Below are 18,957 nucleotides of genomic sequence, written 5' to 3'. Positions count from 1 at the left end.
TGACTCATCTGCCCGGAGATTGTCCTCCCCTTTGAAGAGTAACACCTTCCCCCTTTTGTGTTCAGGGCCTCTGTCTCTGGCAATAGCGCCAGGCCCGGGGCCCATGTTTGGACAGACGGCCCAGCAGCCAGACCTCGGACACAATGGATCCCCCCCGAGGGTCAATACTGCCTGATTGTGGCCACAAGGTCAGGCTGCAGGCCTTCCTATGGTGGAGGCCCCACCTCACATCCCCTCCACGACCCGTCTCTCTCTGTATATCCTGACCTCATCATCAGCATGATGACGAGCCCAACGTTGGAGTGGAACTCCATGGTAGGCAGTACAACCGAGATGGACAGACAAGCCAGCCAGCCTCTGCTGTGGCCAGAATGAAATGGATGATGGAATGTTCCGATTGAGGAATTCTTGAGGGTTGAGGAGGGCAATGCGGTGTCTCTCCTAATGTCGCATTTGACAGCAGTGTTAGTGGTGATTTCATTTGACTATCTTTATTATTTTTTTTTTTTTAAGGAAAAACGATTGCGCAGCATAGGGGAAGTTGGGGTCATCTCAACGACAGAGAAGAGTCGTGTTTTAAAATACACCCAAATATGAATTTATAAATCTTGTTTAGGGCTAACAATGGGATTATCATGTTAACTGTAAATGTTACCTGATGCCAAAACTGATAAGAGAAAAATGAAGGACGGGGTTGCCAGAAGGACAAACTACACTACAACAACAGAGCTGGAAGGCTTTAAAACACTCACTTGGTGGTGGGATGTATGTCTGGGTGACCTCCAAGTTCCTCTTCACTCTTCCTCCATCTCCACATTTCTACAAGACATTACCAAAAGAGAGAGTGATACAAACAGATTATTAAGTGTACTTTGTTGGAAAAGATACTAAAAATTACTAAAGTAAACTCTAAACACCAAAAATGCCTTGATGATGAAGTGAAAGTTCACTGGAGATGTGGTTTGTTGACTAAGCTACAGCTTAGAATTAACATAGTTTAGTTAAACATGCTGGCACACACTATTACTTTTAGAATCTACTCTGCTTATGATAAAAGTACACGTACTAGAAGCATAGCTACTGTTATGATGTTGAAATAAATGTGTCAGAGAAAAACTTAAGATTGAATGAATAAATGCTCAATGGAAACATCTATTTGGATGTTTCGGCCCACCATTTTTTTTATTAAAGAAAAGATACAAAAATAAATGACAGCAAAATATTGTGTCCTATAAGTCAATAAAGCAATACCCCTCTTTCCCCCCACCTCCCATATCTCCTCCACCTACATACCTCGCTGAAGCAGAGTTTGACGGAGCACTCCAGGTCCCAGCTAGTGGAGGCCAGGTCTTGGAGCAGCTCTAAGGAGAAGCTAACCCTGGTACTGTTGGGGCACACGGTGGAGGAGCATACCTCTGGCCTGAAGGGCATGTCCCTCACCACCGGGCAAGAGCCCTTGGAGCGCACCGAGCAGTTGATCACCTTGATGGTCAGGACAATCTCCCCCAGTGTCCGCCCTGAGATCTGGAGAGGAGAGGGATGTAAGTGAGGATAGGAATGATTGGAGTCCTGGAAATGTTTGTATACACTACAGTATGGGTGTTGTTTTGTAGTGTAGAGCAGGCCTGGTGGGAGATGTTGGTGGTTGTATTTGCTGGTGGATGTATTTGCTGGTGGTTGTATTTGCTCGTGGTTGTACTTGCTGGTGGATGTATTTGTTGGTGGTTGAATTTGCTGGTGGATGTATTTGTTGGTGGTTGAATTTGCTGGTGGATGTATTTGTTGGTGGTTGTATTTGTTGGTGGATGTATTTGTTGGTGGTTGTATTTGTTGGTGGATGTATTTGCTGGTGGTTGTATTTGTTGGTGGTTGAATTTGCTGGTGGATGTATTTGTTGGTGGATGTATTTGCTGGTGGTTGTATTTGTTGGTGGTTGAATTTGCTGGTGGATGTATTTGTTGGTGGTTGTATTTGCTCCCATAACTGTATATGGTCACGCTCTATCATGCATGTTGTTATATACTGTACATAAATAGTACAATACTATCAAAATTATTTTCTGAAAAGTTCTCTCTCAAACATGAATACCTGTCTAGCTTGCCATACTTTGGAAGAGATGTTTGCTCTCTGTGTTAAAAGTCGTGCAGTTGTGAAGGTGTGCAGGGCTTAGGGAGTGAGAATGTGGGCACGGCTGAGGAACTGGGAGTGGATTACTAAGAGCGGGAGGGTGCTGGAGTGAAATAAATAAAAGGGCTCTCACCTCTGCGTAGATCCTCTTGTCGCTCTGCACCTTGGTGTTGGGGTCTAGAGGGGAGCGGTAGTCTGGAGAGGTGTACAGCTGCATGAGCAGAGGCATCTGAGGGGGGCTGGGGGGCGATGGGGTTGTCTCGGTTGGTGCAGCCTCTGTGACTGAGACAGCAAGACACAAAAATCACCCGACAGTAAGAATCCATTTGTACAGGATACTACAGGATTGGTGCACCATATAGATTAGTTGAACTGATTAGTTAATAAACACCATAACCCTAAATAATAATAATAATAATAATGTTGGCTAAGCAAGCCAGTCTAGTACAGGGCTAGTCTCGTACAGAGCTAGTCTAGTACAGGAGCCAGTCTATTACAGAGCTAGTCTAGTACAGGAGCTAGTCTACTACAGAGCTAGTCTAGTACAGGAGCTAGTCTAGTACAGGAGCTAGTCTAGTACAGGAGCTAGTCTACTACAGAGCTAGTCTACTACAGGAGCTAGTCTACTACAGAGCTAGTCTATGACAGGAGCTAGTCTACGACAGGAGCCAGTCTACTACAGAGCTAGTCTACTACAGAGCTAGTCTAGTACAGGAGCTAGTCTACTACAGAGCTAGTCTAGTACAGGAGCTAGTCTACTACAGAGCTAGTCTACTACAGGAGCTAGTCTACTAAAGAGTTCGTCTACTACAGGAGCTAGTCTACTACAGGAGCTAGTCTACTACAGGAGCTAGTCTACTACAGAGCTAGTCTACTACAGAGCTAGTCTACTACAGAGCTAGTCTAGTACAGAGCTAGTCTAGTACAGGAGCTAGTCTAGTACAGGAGCTAGTCTACTACAGGAGCTAGTCTAGTACAGGAGCTAGTCTAGTACAGGAGCTAGTCTAGTACAGGAGCTAGTCTAGTACAGAGCTAGAATACTACAGGAGCTAGTCTAGTACAGAGCTAGTCTACTACAGAGTTAGTCTAGTACAGAGCTAGTCTACTACAGGAGTTATTCTAGTACAGAGCTAGTCTACTACAGGAGTTAGTCTAATCCAGAGCTAGTCTACTACAGGAGCTAGTCTAGTACAGGAGCTAGTCTAGTACAGGAGCTAGTCTACTACAGAGCTAGTCTAGTACAGGAGCTAGTCTAGTACAGGAGCTAGTCTAGTACAGGAGCTAGTCTACTACAGAGCTAGTCTACTACAGGAGCTAGTCTACTACAGGAGCTAGTCTAGTACAGGAGCTAGTCTAGTACAGGAGCTAGTCTAGTACAGGAGCTAGTCTAGTACAGAGCTAGTCTACTACAGGAGCTAGTCTACTACAGGAGCTAGTCTAGTACAGGAGCTAGTCTAGTACAGGAGCTAGTTTAGTACAGGAGCTAGTCTACTACAGGAGCTAGTCTAGTACAGGAGCTAGTCTAGTACAGAGCTAGTCTACTACAGAGCTAGTCTAGTACAGGAGCTAGTCTAGTACAGGAGCTAGTCTAGTACAGGAGCTAGTCTACTACAGAGCTAGTCTACTACAGGAGCTAGTCTAGTACAGGAGCTAGTCTAGTACAGGAGCTAGTCTAGTACAGGAGCTAGTCTAGTACAGAGCTAGTCTACTACAGGAGCTAGTCTACTACAGGAGCTAGTCTAGTACAGGAGCTAGTCTAGTACAGGAGCTAGTCTAGTACAGGAGCTAGTCTACTACAGGAGCTAGTCTAGTACAGAGCTAGTCTACTACAGAGTTAGTCTAGTACAGAGCTAGTCTACTGCAGGAGTTAGTCTAGTACAGAGCTAGTCTACTACAGGAGCTAGTCTACTACAGAGTTAGTCTACTACAGAGCTAGTATACTACAGGAGCTAGTCTAGTACAGAGCTAGTCTACTACAGGAGCTAGTCTACTACAGGAGCCAGTCTAGTACAGGAGCTAGTCTAGTACAGAGCTAGTCTACTACAGGAGCTAGTCTACTACAGGAGCTAGTCTACTACAGGAGCTAGTCTACTACAGAGCTAGTCTAGTACAGAGCTAGTCTAGTACAGAGCTAGTCTAGTACGGAGCTAGTCTAGTACGGAGCTAGTCTACTACAGGAGCTAGTCTACTACAGGAGCTAGTCTACTACAGGAGCTAGTCTACTACAGGAGCTAGTCTACTACAGAGCGAGTCTACTACAGGAGCTAGTCTACTACAGGAGCTAGTCTACTACAGAGCTAGTCTAGTACAGGAGCTAGTCTAGTACAGGAGCTAGTCTAGTACAGGAGCTAGAATACTACAGGAGCTAGAATACTACAGGAGCTAGTCTACTACAGGAGCTAGTCTACTACAGGAGCTAGTCTAGTACAGGAGCTAGTCTAGTACAGGAGCTAGACTACTACAGGAGCTAGTCTAGTACAGAGCTAGTCTAGTACAGGAGCTAGAATACTACAGGAGCTAGTCTAGTACAGAGCTAGTCTACTACAGGAGCTAGTCTACTACAGGAGCTAGAATACTACAGGAGCTAGTCTAGTACAGAGCTAGTCTAGTACAGGAGCTAGAATACTACAGGAGCTAGTCTAGTACAGGAGCTAGAATACTACAGGAGCTAGCTGGCAACAATGTCATACTGTTAGCTACCAATTACTGAGAGAGCTTACTAAAGCATATTTTTATTGCAGTTTTGCACCATTATACCAAACATCAATATGAGCATTTATGCTTGTAGAACTGGTCACTCTACATCTGAAGTTGGATTTACTGTTTGGTTAAGTTTACAGACAATTGACAGGAACGGTGTCATAACACAACTCCCTAGTCATTCTACCCTTGCTAGAGGCTAATAGTACTACAGTGGCTTCTGAAAGTATTCACCCCCTTGGCATTTTTCCTATTTACAACCTGGAATTAAATTAGATTTTTGGGGGGTATCATTTGATTTACACAGCATGCCTACCACTTTGAATATACAAAATATTTTTTATTGTGAAACAAACAACAACAAAAAAACTGAAAACTTGAGCATGCATAACTATTCACCCCCCCAAAGTCAATACTTTGTAGAGCCACCTTTTGCAGCAATTACACCTGCAAGTCTCTTGGGGTATGTCTCTATAAGCTTGGCACATCTAGCCACTGGGATTTTTGCCCATTCTTCAGGGTAAAACTGCTCCAGCTCCTTCAAGTTGGATGGGTTCCGCTGGTGTACAGCAATCTTTAAGTCATACCACAGATTCTCAATTGGATTTAGGTCTGGGCTTTGACTAGGTATTTCCAAGACATTTAAATGTTTCCCCTTAAACCACTCGAGTGTACGCTTAGGGTCATTGTCCTGCTGGAAGGTGAACCTCTGTCTCAGTCTCAAATCTCAAGAAGACTGAAACAGGTTTCCATCAAGAATTTCCCTGTATTTAGCGCCATCCATCATTCCTTCAATTCTGACCAGTTTCCCAGTCCCTGCCGATGGAAAAACATGGTGTTCTCGGGGTGATGGGAGGTGTTGGGTTTGCGCCAGACATAGCATTTTCCTTGATGGCCAAAAAGCTACATTTTAGTCTCATCTGACCAGAGTACCTTCTTCCATATGTTTGGGAGTCTCCCATATGCCTTTTGGCGAACACCAAATGTGTTTGCTTATTTTTTTCTGGCTTTTTTCTGGCCACTCTTCTGTAAAGCGCAGCTCTGTGGAGTGTACGGCTTAAAGTGGTCCTATGGACAGATACTCAAATCTCTGCTGTGGAGCTTTGCAGCTCCTTCAGGGTTATCTTTGGTCTTTTTGTTGCCTCTCTGATTAATGCCCTCCTTGCCTGTTCTGTGAGTTTTGGTGGGCGGCCCTCTCTTGGCAGGTTTGTTGTGGTGTCATATTCTTTACATTTTTTAATAATGAATTTAATGATGCTCCGTGGGATGTTCAAAGTTTCTGATATTTTTTTATAACCCAACCCTGATTTGTACTTGTCCACAACTTTGTCCCTGACCTCTTTGGAGAGCTCCTTGGTCTTCATGGTGCCGCTTGCTTGGTGGTGCCCCTTGCTTAGTGGTGTGGCAGACTCTGGGGCCTTTCAGAACAGGTGTACACACTGACATCATGTGACAGATCATGTGACACTTAGATTGCACACAGGTGGACTTTATTTAACTAATTATGTGACTTTGAAGGTAATTGGTTGTACCAGATCTTATTTAGGGGCTTCATAGCAAAGGGGGCGAATACTGTACATATGCACGCACCACTTTTCCATTTTATTTATTTTTTTATTTCTTTGAAACAAGTTATTTTTTTAATTTCACTTCACCAATTTGGACAGTTTTGTGTATGTCCATTACATGAAATCCAACTAAAAATTGATTTAAACTACCGGTTGTAACGCAACAAAATAGGAAAAACGCCAAGATGGATGAATACTTTTGCAAGGCACTGTATGCTCACTGTGTCTCTAGCTGTATCTTACCTGGAGTGTGGTCCTTATTCCCTAGGACCAGTGTGACCATGGTGCCCTTGGTTCGGATCTCAGAGTAGCTGGTGATGGTACTGGCTCTGAAATGGTCCAAGGCCTTCTTCTGTACAGCATCAGCACTGTCTGTGGGGATGGTGATAGTGGGAGGGATCTCATGCATCATGCTGGTGGCAGCAAGCAGGATCACGTTGTTGGACTGAGTGAGAGGGAAAGAGAGATCAAATGAACCATATATAGTAGAGAGTATTTTTCCATTTCTATAGGACAACTTTGTCAGTCACAGAGAATAATCCAAGTTATGCATGCATAACTGGGCATGAAATTAACACCAGAAAAATGCAGGTAACATATCTGAGTCATTGGTGATTCAGTTTCAGACATTGATACTACAATTTAGCCAGCAGTAGATGTTGTCCAGTGCTTACACTGAAGCTGGTGTGCTTTGGGTCATGGATGCTCCACATGGTACCCTGAGGTCCTCTTAGGAAAAGACTGATCTGCCTCTCACTGATGACGTGCACAGAGACATGGCTGGAAGAACAAAATAATATGTTACTTTACAGTTCAAGAGCACCAACACACAATACAATCACCTATATAATGCCACTATCATGGAATGTGTTGCTAATGTTTTCAGCCAAGAGACTCTTCGGTGTATTACCGAATTCTGACATCCTCAGGAATGTTGACGATGTACAGTTCTTTCTCAGTGTGGCTGTGGGGAAGCTGGTTCGAACAGGATTTGAGCGAACGCATGTTTGATTCTAACTTCAGATAGTGCTTGAGCACATGCCATTCGTTTTCAAGAGTACAGTTGTTGGAGCCAGTTGGAAGGAGTCTTGTTCCTGTAAAATCATTAACATTTATTATTCAGATCTGTTACATTATCTGCCAATCTCCCGCCACAGTTTATCTTAACAAACCCAGCAAAAAAACGGACTTGAGAATTGTGTAAGTTTGCGGTACGTTGTATGTATCTGTCTCACCCTCTCTCCCTGTGGAAGCGATGCTCATTGGGTTCTGGATGGTGGTGAAAGACGTCACCCCACCAAACTTCTCGGTGGCCCACCTCACTATATCTTCATTGTCTGTGGGAAAGGCTTTTTTCTGGACGTTCACAATTGTACCCCTGAATTCCATATTGGAGTCATTTGCCACCTGGTGAGTAAAGGAAAATACATTACACATTTAATTTCAAGACTTTGACCATCTATCTATTGATGCATGTCAAGTTATGATTCTATAGGTTCAATTCAATTGAACCTGTATTGCAATAATGATACCCAGTAGCTCTTTGACCCCTGGTTAAACTAAATCATAGAAGAGTATTAGGGAGGCTGCTATAAAAATGTACAAACTACTCATTTCCTACTATTCTCAGGTTATTCTAACAAGTAGATTTTTCCAGTTTTCTTAAAGAAGGCGTGTGTGCCTAGGCAGTAGTTTATAAACAAATACACTGCATGTACAAGGCAATTGAATATGATTGAATATGTCTGTTAACATGATCCACTCCATTCTTTTTGTTTCCTTTATGTACATGGAGGGATTCTTTTTTTTATATACAGCCCTAAGTCATTAAGACACTACCTCTAGGAGGGCCAGACAGCTCTGTTTGTCTGCTCATTGTTACCGTAGCATCGGGTGTGTCAGCGCCTTATTTAGAACCTGCTAACTCATGTTTGCCCAATGTGTCTGACAACAGCCACATTAAAGCATGCCCCCCCCCCCCCTCCCTCTTCCTCACCCTCCTCCTGTCTGTCTATTGATCTCTCTCCTTCCCACTCTCTTTTTCTCTCTCTCTCCCTCTCTTTATTTTCTGAGCAGAGCAGGGCCATTTGAAAAGGAATGTTTATTATGGTAAAGTGTCCGCGAGCCTGTTTGCACAACCCAGTTGGAGCCAAGGTCTTTCCTTTGCTTCCTGAGTGGGCCTGGGAAATGAGACCTTTTTAACTCTGTGCGTCAGTGGAGTCGGCTGGAATCTGGCTCCATACGGGTATACATATATACATCCAGCCTAGCGCATACACACCACAGCACACATTCCCCTGTTCCCCCGCCAGCCTAGAGGAATAATGGATTGTAGATGAATCACTCAAGTAGGGGGTCTACTGTAATGGGGCGGTTAAGTGACGTTTCAGTGTAACCTAAGAGTCGTGCCAGGGTTAGGATCAATTCGGAATTTCTTAATTCAATTCAACCCATTCATTTAAATTTTAATTTTAATTGGGGACACCCCACAGGAAGCAGAATTGAATGAAAAGAAGTATAATTTGATTTTAAACAATTCAAAGAAATTCAACTGACACATTAAGCATGAAAGTCTTATTCCTTTGACAAATCTTTTAACAAAAACATCTTCCACGTATTACTGCAAAGAATACAGATACCATTTCAAATATTATTGTCAGTCTTTTTTTGTATTTTTCTCATTAGATTAGGTTGATCCCTTCCATTCTGTAGTTTTTTGCATTCTGGGAATTTTTTATAAGATGTAAGTGAATTATGAATTATTATATACCTACAAAAGGATCTTAGAATATTTCCAGACTACTGTAATTCTTTTAAATACATGTAAGGAGAATGAGTCTTAAACAATCTGTTCCATCCATGTGTTTTAGATAGTATTGGTCTCCATATGTCAAAATAAATATATGTATAGTGATAAATAAGCCATTTGAATTTCATTTAATTGAATTATACTTCCTTTAATTCCAATTCAATTCAAATGCTGCTTCCTGTGGGGTGTGGCCAATTCAAATTCAATTCAAATTCAAGAATTTAATTGGAATTAAAAAGACATTCGGAACGCAATTCAGAATTGGTCCCAACTTAGTTGTAAAAGACAGCTATACTTCTAAAAGCATCTAAAGAAAAAAACATTAGATCATTAGTCCAAGAGGTTTAGACTAGTCAATGGATATACTATACAGAGCAGATGGATGGCATTCAGCAGATATCTATTTCCCTTTGGATCCTGTCTCAACAATGGCTTCATTTTCTCCCCAATCAATGTTCTCATAGCTATTACCGTTACGTTCCAGCTACTGTAGCACACAGATGGACATCTTGTTCTGGAATGGGGGGACTTAAATAGGTCTGCTGTGTTACGACAATTAATTTCATGATAATGGATATCATGAAAACAACAACAAACACAATTAGCTATGCTGCATTGCACAAACTCACAGGAGGTATGTGCTCAGTGTTTTGCCAAGAAGAGGCCAGGGAAGAAGGAGAGAGCAGCAGTCATTGTGTTTGGAGTTGGAGGAACAAAGTCCATGTATTTCCTGGTGATCTAGATGTTAGGCTGAAAACTGAGGGCTGGAAAAAAGACCACTGATTGTTTTCTTTCTGGACCTTCATGTTAGCTGTGTGTGTGTGTGTGTGTGTGTGTGTGTGTGTGTGTGTGTGTGTGTGTGTGTGTGTGTGTGTGTGTGTGTGTGTGTGTGTGTGTGTGTGTGTGTGTGTGTGTGTGTGTGTGTGTGTGTGTGTATGTGTGAAGGCCTGCCGGCTGTAGCCAGACCCCACACAGCCAGAAGGCTCTGCTGAAAGCCAAGAAAACCTGTGTGATTGATTGGTCCTTCTCATGCGTGTATATTTGGTTTAGATTGGATCGAAATAGAAAGACAAGAAACTGCGAGGACAAAAAAATAAAACACATCACAATGGAGGGAGAGGAGGAGGGGCGGAGAAAGGAGTAAGTCAGGAAGAGAGAAAAAGAGTGAGAGGGATCAATGAATGAGAAAAGGAACAATATAGACAGGAATTTGTCTCCTTGGGGTCAGAGTTCGACATGGCACAGCCCGGGGACATATTGCATGACAGGAAGTAGTCCGAGCAAGGAGTGGCGCTTCCAAAAACTTTTCAGATTAGACTTCCCTTTGCCTGATCCAGAGGGGCTGAATGAGCCTGGAGTCGGGGGGATATAAGTCTCTGTCAGAGAGAGCTATCTGATGGGCTGTTTAGAACAGGCACCCATCCAACAGCGATTAGGTTCGGGACAAGGCCACTCGTCTGTCTGTCTGTCTCTGTCCTTTTGGCTCCGGAGACGCATCCTGAAATGTCTCCATGAGGGCATTCGGCTTTTTGTGAATGTAAGCAAATGTACTCAGTCCCATCTGAGTGTGCGCGGTGACTTGTCCCTGTCCCGGTCACAGCTGGATAGAACACTAGGCAAGTACCCAGCAGATCTGTCAGCCGCGTGACGCACTTCCTCAGACACACACCAGATGCTGCTTCCTTCTTCCTAAAAATGGTAACACTCCCCAGTGATCCACTACACACTATCCCGTCTGTCCATCCCACAAAAACATCCCCTCTTCATATGCAATGTTCCCCCTATCTGCAGGACATTAAAGGCTATACCACAGACTGCTGACAGTGTTGTAAACATTGAATAGTCCTATTTATCGTGGAAGGTTATTGAGAAGTTGATATGGCCAACTTAAACAGAGACTAGAGGGTCGAAATAGATAATAGATAAAGTTAGTTATTTTACCCCTTGTGTGAGAAGCAGAGCTCAAGAGGAGGATGCTTGGGCTGTGGACTTTGTCTGAACTCTCAGCTTTCATTGTGATGAAAAGCAAGAGTTCTGTATGCCTGCAGACAAGGGTTGGTTAAATTCCCAGGCAGGGATCCCAAATCACTAACACTATCATTTACTCAAACTTCCAAACAAAACATCCTATCAGTCCTAGAGATGCACACTTTCCCTTCTGCTTCATTTCCAAAATTCTATTGACAAGACGAAACCCTTTGAGATGCACAATCTCTCTTCTGGAGTCGTCTCTTTCTGGGTTGATTGAACAACACAATACTCAAGTTAATGTCTCCACTATAACAATATACATCCACAGTATGACTGAGACTACCCACTGGGTACACTACGTCACATTAACGTGGAAATGTGAGTAATATTTTGTTGAGATATTTATTCACCTACTCAAAATGACAGACAGAAGGTTGTTGAATTCCCAATGTGTTATCACTATGCTTTCAACCATTTAAAAGCACAACAAACTTCAAATGGTTGTACAATGTCAGATATTTTGTATTTATACAATTGAATGTGTTATCACTGTTCTTCATCTGCAGTTGAGATTATATTAAAAGTACATAGTGCAAGTGGTCAATGCTGTTCGAGATTCTGCACAGACTATTATAGCAATTCTGAAGCTCTCCACAGACCTGCAACCTTTGCATGCTATCATCTTGAAGATGCATACTTTCTATGATTACATAAGACATTTATAGTTACAGTAACCTCAAAATGTGGCCATGGAAGTGTTACTGATTTTAAGGTTGAATAAATACTGTTACATTAGATTCTAAGATAGCCTCAGCTTTAGGCTATTTACTATACTACAAAAGTATTATTGAATTGTGTTTGGTTGACAATGCAACAATATATCAACATTTGAATGAGATGTATATTTTGTCTGGCTTTATTTCCAGTTAGACTACAAATCAATAATTGATATGTTGGATTCACGTCTACATCTCAACCAAACATTGAAGTTAAAGAATATATTATTTAAAGTGTATTTAAAGTTTGATTTGACTTAGTCATATTCTTTAACTTAGATTTTTGGTTGAGATGGAGATTTTAATCCAACATATCAGATTATTAATTTGTTGAACCCTGGATTAAATTGAAACAATAGCTGTTGTTGACTTTGCAAATGCTATATAGACCTAAACAGCAGCATTGAGGACATATGAATTATAAAGTATGGTCATATTTCATTTGTTCTGTTAAACCTACCCTTTGGAATGACTTTTGATAGCAACAGTGAATATACTTAGTTATTAAGAGATCTATCAATAATCATTCTCAGGAGTCAGTGACAATGTTTGGTCGAAGCTAAGCACGGCTGAGCTAAAACCTTGGATGGGAGACCAAATGAATAGTTGTAGATAGACTCCAGTAGAAGGTGCTGCCCAGCTTATTGTTTTTTATGATAGTGGAAGAAGATAAGAAGAAGATAGTGGAACGTTGAAGATCTGACATTATTTCAAAGGTACAAATTCAACATATTTTACACAAGGTTTGTCTATGTTGAAAGTGTGTTACCATGGTGATAGAATCCTGTCATTTCACCTCAAAACAACAATTTACCTTGATTTACCTTGACTTTTTTCAAATCCAATGAATTTTCCACATAGATTCCATGTCCCAATACATTGACAAATTATTTTAAAACAACGTTTGTTCCCTGTGGTTATTAGCTTGTTCTGATCACTCCCTACTCCAACATACTCTGAGACCCTGTTTGGATGCTAACCATATATAAAATACACACAGGTCCTTAGGGACCACAAAACTAAACTAACAAGGGTAATTTCTTCTCCAAACTGGCCCGGGGGGTTGCACAGCTGTGGCTGGGACTATGTCATACAGCTGGCCCATCTGGCCCTGCAGGAAAGCATTTCTCTCCTGGTTAACGATGGAAGTAGGGAGGCCTGGCAGTGAGGCTCTTCCCCCCCCCCCTCCCCCCTCTTCCCTCCCAGGCTCCAAACACTAGAGCTAAACAGAGAAGAGCAGCTCAGCAGGCAGGAACAGGAGAAATGCCAGGCAAGACTCCCAGCCCTCGCCAAGCTCCCATTAGCCAGCTATCAGTTTCAATGCAGTCATACCTCCTGAGATCCTTCTCTATTGCAACAGAGGCTATTGGGCATTTAGGTGTAAGTCTAATAGCCTAAGTCGTTGAAGTTAGCACCTACTTTCCTCCCAGCTAGTGTAATATTTCTGGAATAAAAATGTGCATAGATAGTCTTCATACTCTTCATACACTGACTTAATGTGATGCTGTTATACTAACAGATGCAAACCCCTAAGTAAACAAGTAGGAGGCAAAAGGCAACACTTACATAAGGAGAGGTGGTACTTACGTAAAAGCTGACATCTGCATTAGCATGGGCCTCAGTGTATATGATCTGCTCTGAGTCTGTGATGATAATGAGGTGCATTGGCTGGGCAGCGGTCATATTCAGTGTAAACATGTTGGGAGCCTAGAGAGAAGGACAGAAGAAGCAAGTTAAACTTCCGGAAAAATGTGGTGATGACTGTAACACCATTTTTTTTATGTCATAATTCACAATTTGAGTTTGTTAGCTTCAGAAAAATACGTTTCACCCCCTCCACCATCTGAGTGTACAGTACACATCAATATCATCATCACATTAACAATGGCTGTACATTCAAAACAGTGGCATGCATAATATGTACAGTTGCTATGGCATAAACAACTTATGGTTGCCAGGGGAGGTGGTGGTGGTGGTGTAAATTCCCACAGGAACTTTGCTATGATCAGGAAGAAATTAAATAAAGCGGCATAAACATTTGTTCTGTCCTCTGCCGCTTTTTGGACAGAGTCACACTGGGGTGGGTGAAACAGAGGGCAATGTTTACTGTAGGATTCTGAGACCTAATCTGTTCTCATTTCGGTCACCCTACAGACCTTCCATAAGGGGCACTTTGAAATATTTTTGTTCATGACTGTCTCTTGATAAGTGGTATAAAATGTACTATGACAGATAAGATAAGGCTTACTGGAATGCTACCATGTTTTTCTGACTGACTAGAACATACTGCACACACACACTGTAACGGGCGTCATATAAAGGGGACCAAGGCGCAGCATGTTGAGTGCTCATCTTGAAGTTTAATGAAAAAAATCGAACACTTTACAAAATAAACAAAATGACAGCCGACAGTTCTGTCAGGTCATTAAAACGAAACAGAAAACAACTACCCAAGAAAACAAAGGGAAAAACAGGCTGCCTAAGTATGGCTTCCAATCAGAGACAACGATAGACAGCTGCCTCTGATTGGAAACCATACCCGGCCAAAACATAGAAAAACAAAACATAGAATGCCCACTCACCTATCACACCCTGACCTAACTAAACAGAGAAAACACAGCTCTCCTAGGTCAGAGCATGACACACACACACACACACACACACACACACACACACAAGCACACAAAACCTGGTTCCCAATCTATTCCCCTCACTCGTATATGGACTCCAAACCTCCATGTTAAAAAATCTACTTCTCTTTCAACAGTGTTATTCCATTTCACAGAGTCAGCGCATGGCATCATTCAAAATACAATGACTCCACACTACAATGTAATGATCATATGGTGGGGTAACACATGTTGTTCTCGAGATACAAATTTAATCCAACACAACACCTTCATTTATTTTGAAAGGACCGAGTTTGGGATTGGAATGTTGTCTGACAGCTCAACACAAGGGTTTCTATTGTGTTCTCTCTCCCACAGAGAAAGTCATTGAGAGATTCCCATTTCTGTTCCCTTCCAGAGGCATCACATCAGGACACTACATGTGAAAAATACAAGGACGGCCCGCATGCTAAATTATGTACCGCTTTCTTCACTTTTTCAATTCCAGAGAAGACAAGATGAGAAAGATTCCGTTGATGGTAGATGTAATTTGTGTGATTTAATAGCGTCAGCTGATATGAGAAACAAGACATCATGTAGTCTCTCTAGTAATGGCAAAGTTAGCAACTATAAATCACTGTGTAATGTGGAAATTTGACATTCATCCCCAGTGGCAGGTGTTGGCTGACTGTTTTGATGGCTAGGGCTGAGAAACAGGCTACACCAGAGGAACAGGCTACAGCAAAACCTGTCCAATGCTACAGTCAAACCAGCACAACACTAGTAGGACCAGCTCATTAATCCAATCCAACAGCAGTGATCCAAGTACAGCACCAGTTCCTGCTCTGAGGCTTGGGGTACCAGGAGGAGGTGGGGTGAGAGGCTTGGGGTACCAGGAGGAGGTGGGGTGAGAGGCTTGGGGTACCAGGAGGAGGTGGGGTGAGAGGCTTGGGGTACCAGGAGGAGGTGGGGTGAGAGGCTTGGGGTACCAGGAGGAGGTGGGGTGAGAGGCTTGGGGTACCAGGAGGAGGTGGGGTTAGAGGCTTGGGGTACCAGGAGGAGGTGGGCTGAGAGGCTTGGGGTACCGTGAGGAGGTGGGGTGAGAGGATTGGGGTTCCAGGAGGAGGTGGGGTGAGAGGCTTGGGGTACCAGGATGAGGTGGGGTGAGAGGCTTGGGGTACCAGGAGGAGGTGGGTGAGAGGCTTGGGGTACCAGCATAGGCGCCTGAGCAATGGAGCAAACGGAGCTGCTGCATCCCCAATTTCAAAATAGGGGTGCAAACGTTTGTTTTTGTATTAAAATAGATATGTCCATTTTATATATGATATTTTTTATTTTATTTTTATTTCACCTTTATTTAACCAGGCAGGCCAGTTGAGAACACGTTCTAATTTACAACTGCGACCTGGCAAAGATAGAGCAAAGCAGTGCGACACAAACAACACAGAGTTACACTTGGGATAAACAAACGTACAGTCAATAACACAATAGAAAAGTCTATATACAGTGTGTGCAAATGTAGTAAGATTAGGGAGGTAAGGCAATAAATAGGCCATAGTGGTGAAATAATTACAATTTAGCAATTAAACACTGGAGTGAAGATTTGCAGAAGATTAATGTGCAAGTAGAGATACTGGGATGCAAAGGAGCATAAAAATAAATAACAGTATGGGGATGAGGTAGTTTGGTGGGCTATTTACAGATGGGCTATGTACAGGTGCAATGATCAGTAAGCTGCTCTGACAGCTGATGCTTAAAGTTAGTGAGGGAGATATAAGTCTCCAGCTTTAGTGATTTTTGCAATTCGTTCCAGTCAGCAGCAGAGAACTGGAAGGAAAGGTGGCCAAAGAAGGAGTCGGCTTTGGGGGTGACCAGTGAAATATACCTGCTTGAGTGCGTGTAACGGGTGGGTGCTGATATGGTGACCAGTGAGCTGAGATAAGGCGGAGCTTTACCTAGAAAATACTTAGAGGACCTGGTGGGTTTGGCAACGAATATGAAGCAAGGGCCACCCAACGAGAGCATACAGGTCGCAGTGGTGGGTAGTATACGGGGCTTTGGTGACAAAATGGATGGCACTGTGATAGACTGCATCCAGTTTGCTGAGTAGAGTGTTGGAGGCTATTTCGTAAATGACATCGCCGAAGTCAAGGATCGGTAGGATAGTCAGTTTTACGAGGGTATTTTGGGCAGCATGAGTGAAGGATGCTTTGTTATGAAATAGGAATCCGATTCTAGATTTCATTTTGGATTGGAGATGCTTAATGTGAGTCTGGAAGGAGAGTTTACAGTCTAACCAGACACCTTGGTATTTGTAGTTGTCCACATATTCTAAGTCGGAACCGTCCAGAGTAGTGATGCTAGACGGGCGGGCGAGTGCGGGCAGCGATCGGTTGAAGAGCATGCATTTCATTTTGCTTGCATTAAAGAGCAGTTGGAGGCCACGGAAGGAGTGTTGTATGGCATTGAAGCTCGTCTGGAGGTTTGTTAACACAGTGTCCAAAGAAGGGACAGAAGTATACAGAATGGTGTCGTCAGCGTAGAGGTGGATCAGAGAATCACCCGCAGCAAGAGCGACATCATTGAAGTATACAGAGAAAAGAGTCGGCCCGGTAATTGAACTCTGTGGCACCCCCATAGAGACTTCCAGAGGTCCAGACAACAGGCCCTCCGATTTGACACACTGAACTCTATCTGAGAAGTAGTTGGTGAACCAGGCGAGGCAGTCATTTGAGAAACCAAGGCTGTTGAGTCTGCTGATAAGAATGCAGTGATTGATAGAGTCGAAAGCATTGGCCAGGTCGATGAATACAGCTGCACAGTATTGTCTTTTATCAATGGCGGTTATGATATCATTTAGGACCTTGAGTGTGGCTGAGGTGCACCCATGACCAGCTCGGAAACCAGATTGCATAGCGGAGAAGGTACGGTGGGATTTGAAATGGTTGGTGATCTGTTTGTTAACTTGGCTTTCCAAGACCTTAGAAAGGCAGGGTAGGATAGATATAGGTCTGTAACAGTTTGGGTCTAGAGTATCACCCCCTTTGAAGAAGGGGATGACCGCGACAGCTTTCCAATCTTTAGGGATCTCAGACGATACGAAAGAGAGGTTGAATAGACTATATAATAATAATTAACAGATTGCATTTTGCACCCCATCGCCTCAAGATGAATGGTTTTGATCCCTCCAAAGTATTTATTCGCTCCTGCGTGCCACGGTTTTTGTTAATTGGAGTTAGAAAGCACTTGTTGCACCACTGGTGTTTAAAATGAAAAGGCACCTGCAAAATAAAATTATTTATCTACATTTGTATTGTTGTTTCATGTCCAATGGTGTTCGTCCAATGGCTCTGAGTAGCCTTCCATCAGCCTACCAAAGGTTGCACCTCAGCAGAAAACTGCAGGTCCAGTAGCTCGCGGGCTGTCAATGAGCAAGTAGATACCCACTGGGCACACACTGGTATGCCTAATATTACATGATTACATTTGTGACATTTTCCTCACCAAGGCATTTATCGGCATTCTGCATTCTTGGAGTGGAGGTGAGAGGCTTCGAGTACCAGTAGGAACAGAGGTGAGAGGCTTGGAGTACCAGTAGGAACACAGGTGAGAGGCTTGGAGTACCAGTAGGAACACAGGTGAGAGGCTTGGAGTACCAGTAGGAACAGATGTGAGAGGCTTGGAGTACCAGTAGGAACAGATGTGAGAGGCTTGGAGTACCAGTAGTAACACAGGTGAGAGGCTTGGAGTACCAATAGGAACAGAAGTGAGAGGCTTGGAGTACCAGTAGGAACAGAGGTGAGAGGCTTGGAGTACCAGTAGGAACACAGGTGAGAGGCTTGGAGTACCAGTAGGAACAGAGGTGAGAGGCTTGGAGTACCAGTAGGAACACAGGTGAGAGGCTTGGAGTACCAGTAGGAACAGAGGTGAGAGGCTTGGAGTACCAGTAGGAACAGATGTGAGAGGCTTGGAGTACCAATAGGAACAGAGGTGAGAGGCTTGGAGTACCAGTAGGAACAGAGGTGAGAGGCTTGGAGTACCAGTAGGAACAGAGGTGAGAGGCTTGGAGTACCAGTAGGAACAGAGGTGAGAGGCTTGGAGTACCAGTAGGAACAGGGTGAGAGGCTTGGAGTACCAGTAGGAACAGAGGTGAGAGGCTTGGAGTACCAGTAGGAACAGGGTGAGAGGCTTGGAGTACCAGTAGGAACACAGGTGAGAGGCTTGGAGTACCAGTAGGAACAGAGGTGAGAGGCTTAGCCATATCCTCTCCACTAATCTCTTCTCCCCTCTCCAGTGACAGCAGAGTCAACATGTCCACCTTGCCAGCCCCCTGCAGTTGACTCCCAGCCCTGACAGAGAGAGGACTGGATGTGCATCAATGCCCTCCTGTACACTAT

General features: G+C 43.4%; 1 protein-coding gene across 1 annotated transcript in view; it reads right to left on the bottom strand.

Moving 5' to 3' along the window:
- Positions 1 to 18,957, bottom strand: part of LOC106565750 (endoglin) — a 67,562-nt gene that overhangs the window by 4,420 nt on the left and 44,185 nt on the right. The window contains exons 4-11 of the mRNA XM_014133218.2: positions 13,539 to 13,658; positions 7,631 to 7,802; positions 7,306 to 7,489; positions 7,070 to 7,175; positions 6,639 to 6,840; positions 2,261 to 2,409; positions 1,294 to 1,524; positions 753 to 819 (exon numbers count right to left, since the gene is read on the bottom strand). Of these exons, the coding sequence (XP_013988693.1) occupies positions 753 to 819; positions 1,294 to 1,524; positions 2,261 to 2,409; positions 6,639 to 6,840; positions 7,070 to 7,175; positions 7,306 to 7,489; positions 7,631 to 7,802; positions 13,539 to 13,658 (1,231 nt within the window). The remainder of the gene's footprint in view (positions 1 to 752; positions 820 to 1,293; positions 1,525 to 2,260; positions 2,410 to 6,638; positions 6,841 to 7,069; positions 7,176 to 7,305; positions 7,490 to 7,630; positions 7,803 to 13,538; positions 13,659 to 18,957) is intronic.

This window comes from Salmo salar, chromosome ssa01, assembly GCF_905237065.1.
Source record: "Salmo salar chromosome ssa01, Ssal_v3.1, whole genome shotgun sequence".
Taxonomy (NCBI): domain Eukaryota; kingdom Metazoa; phylum Chordata; class Actinopteri; order Salmoniformes; family Salmonidae; genus Salmo; species Salmo salar.
The sequence above is the reverse complement of the archived record's forward strand: the minus strand, read 5'-3'. Positions and strand labels throughout refer to the sequence as shown.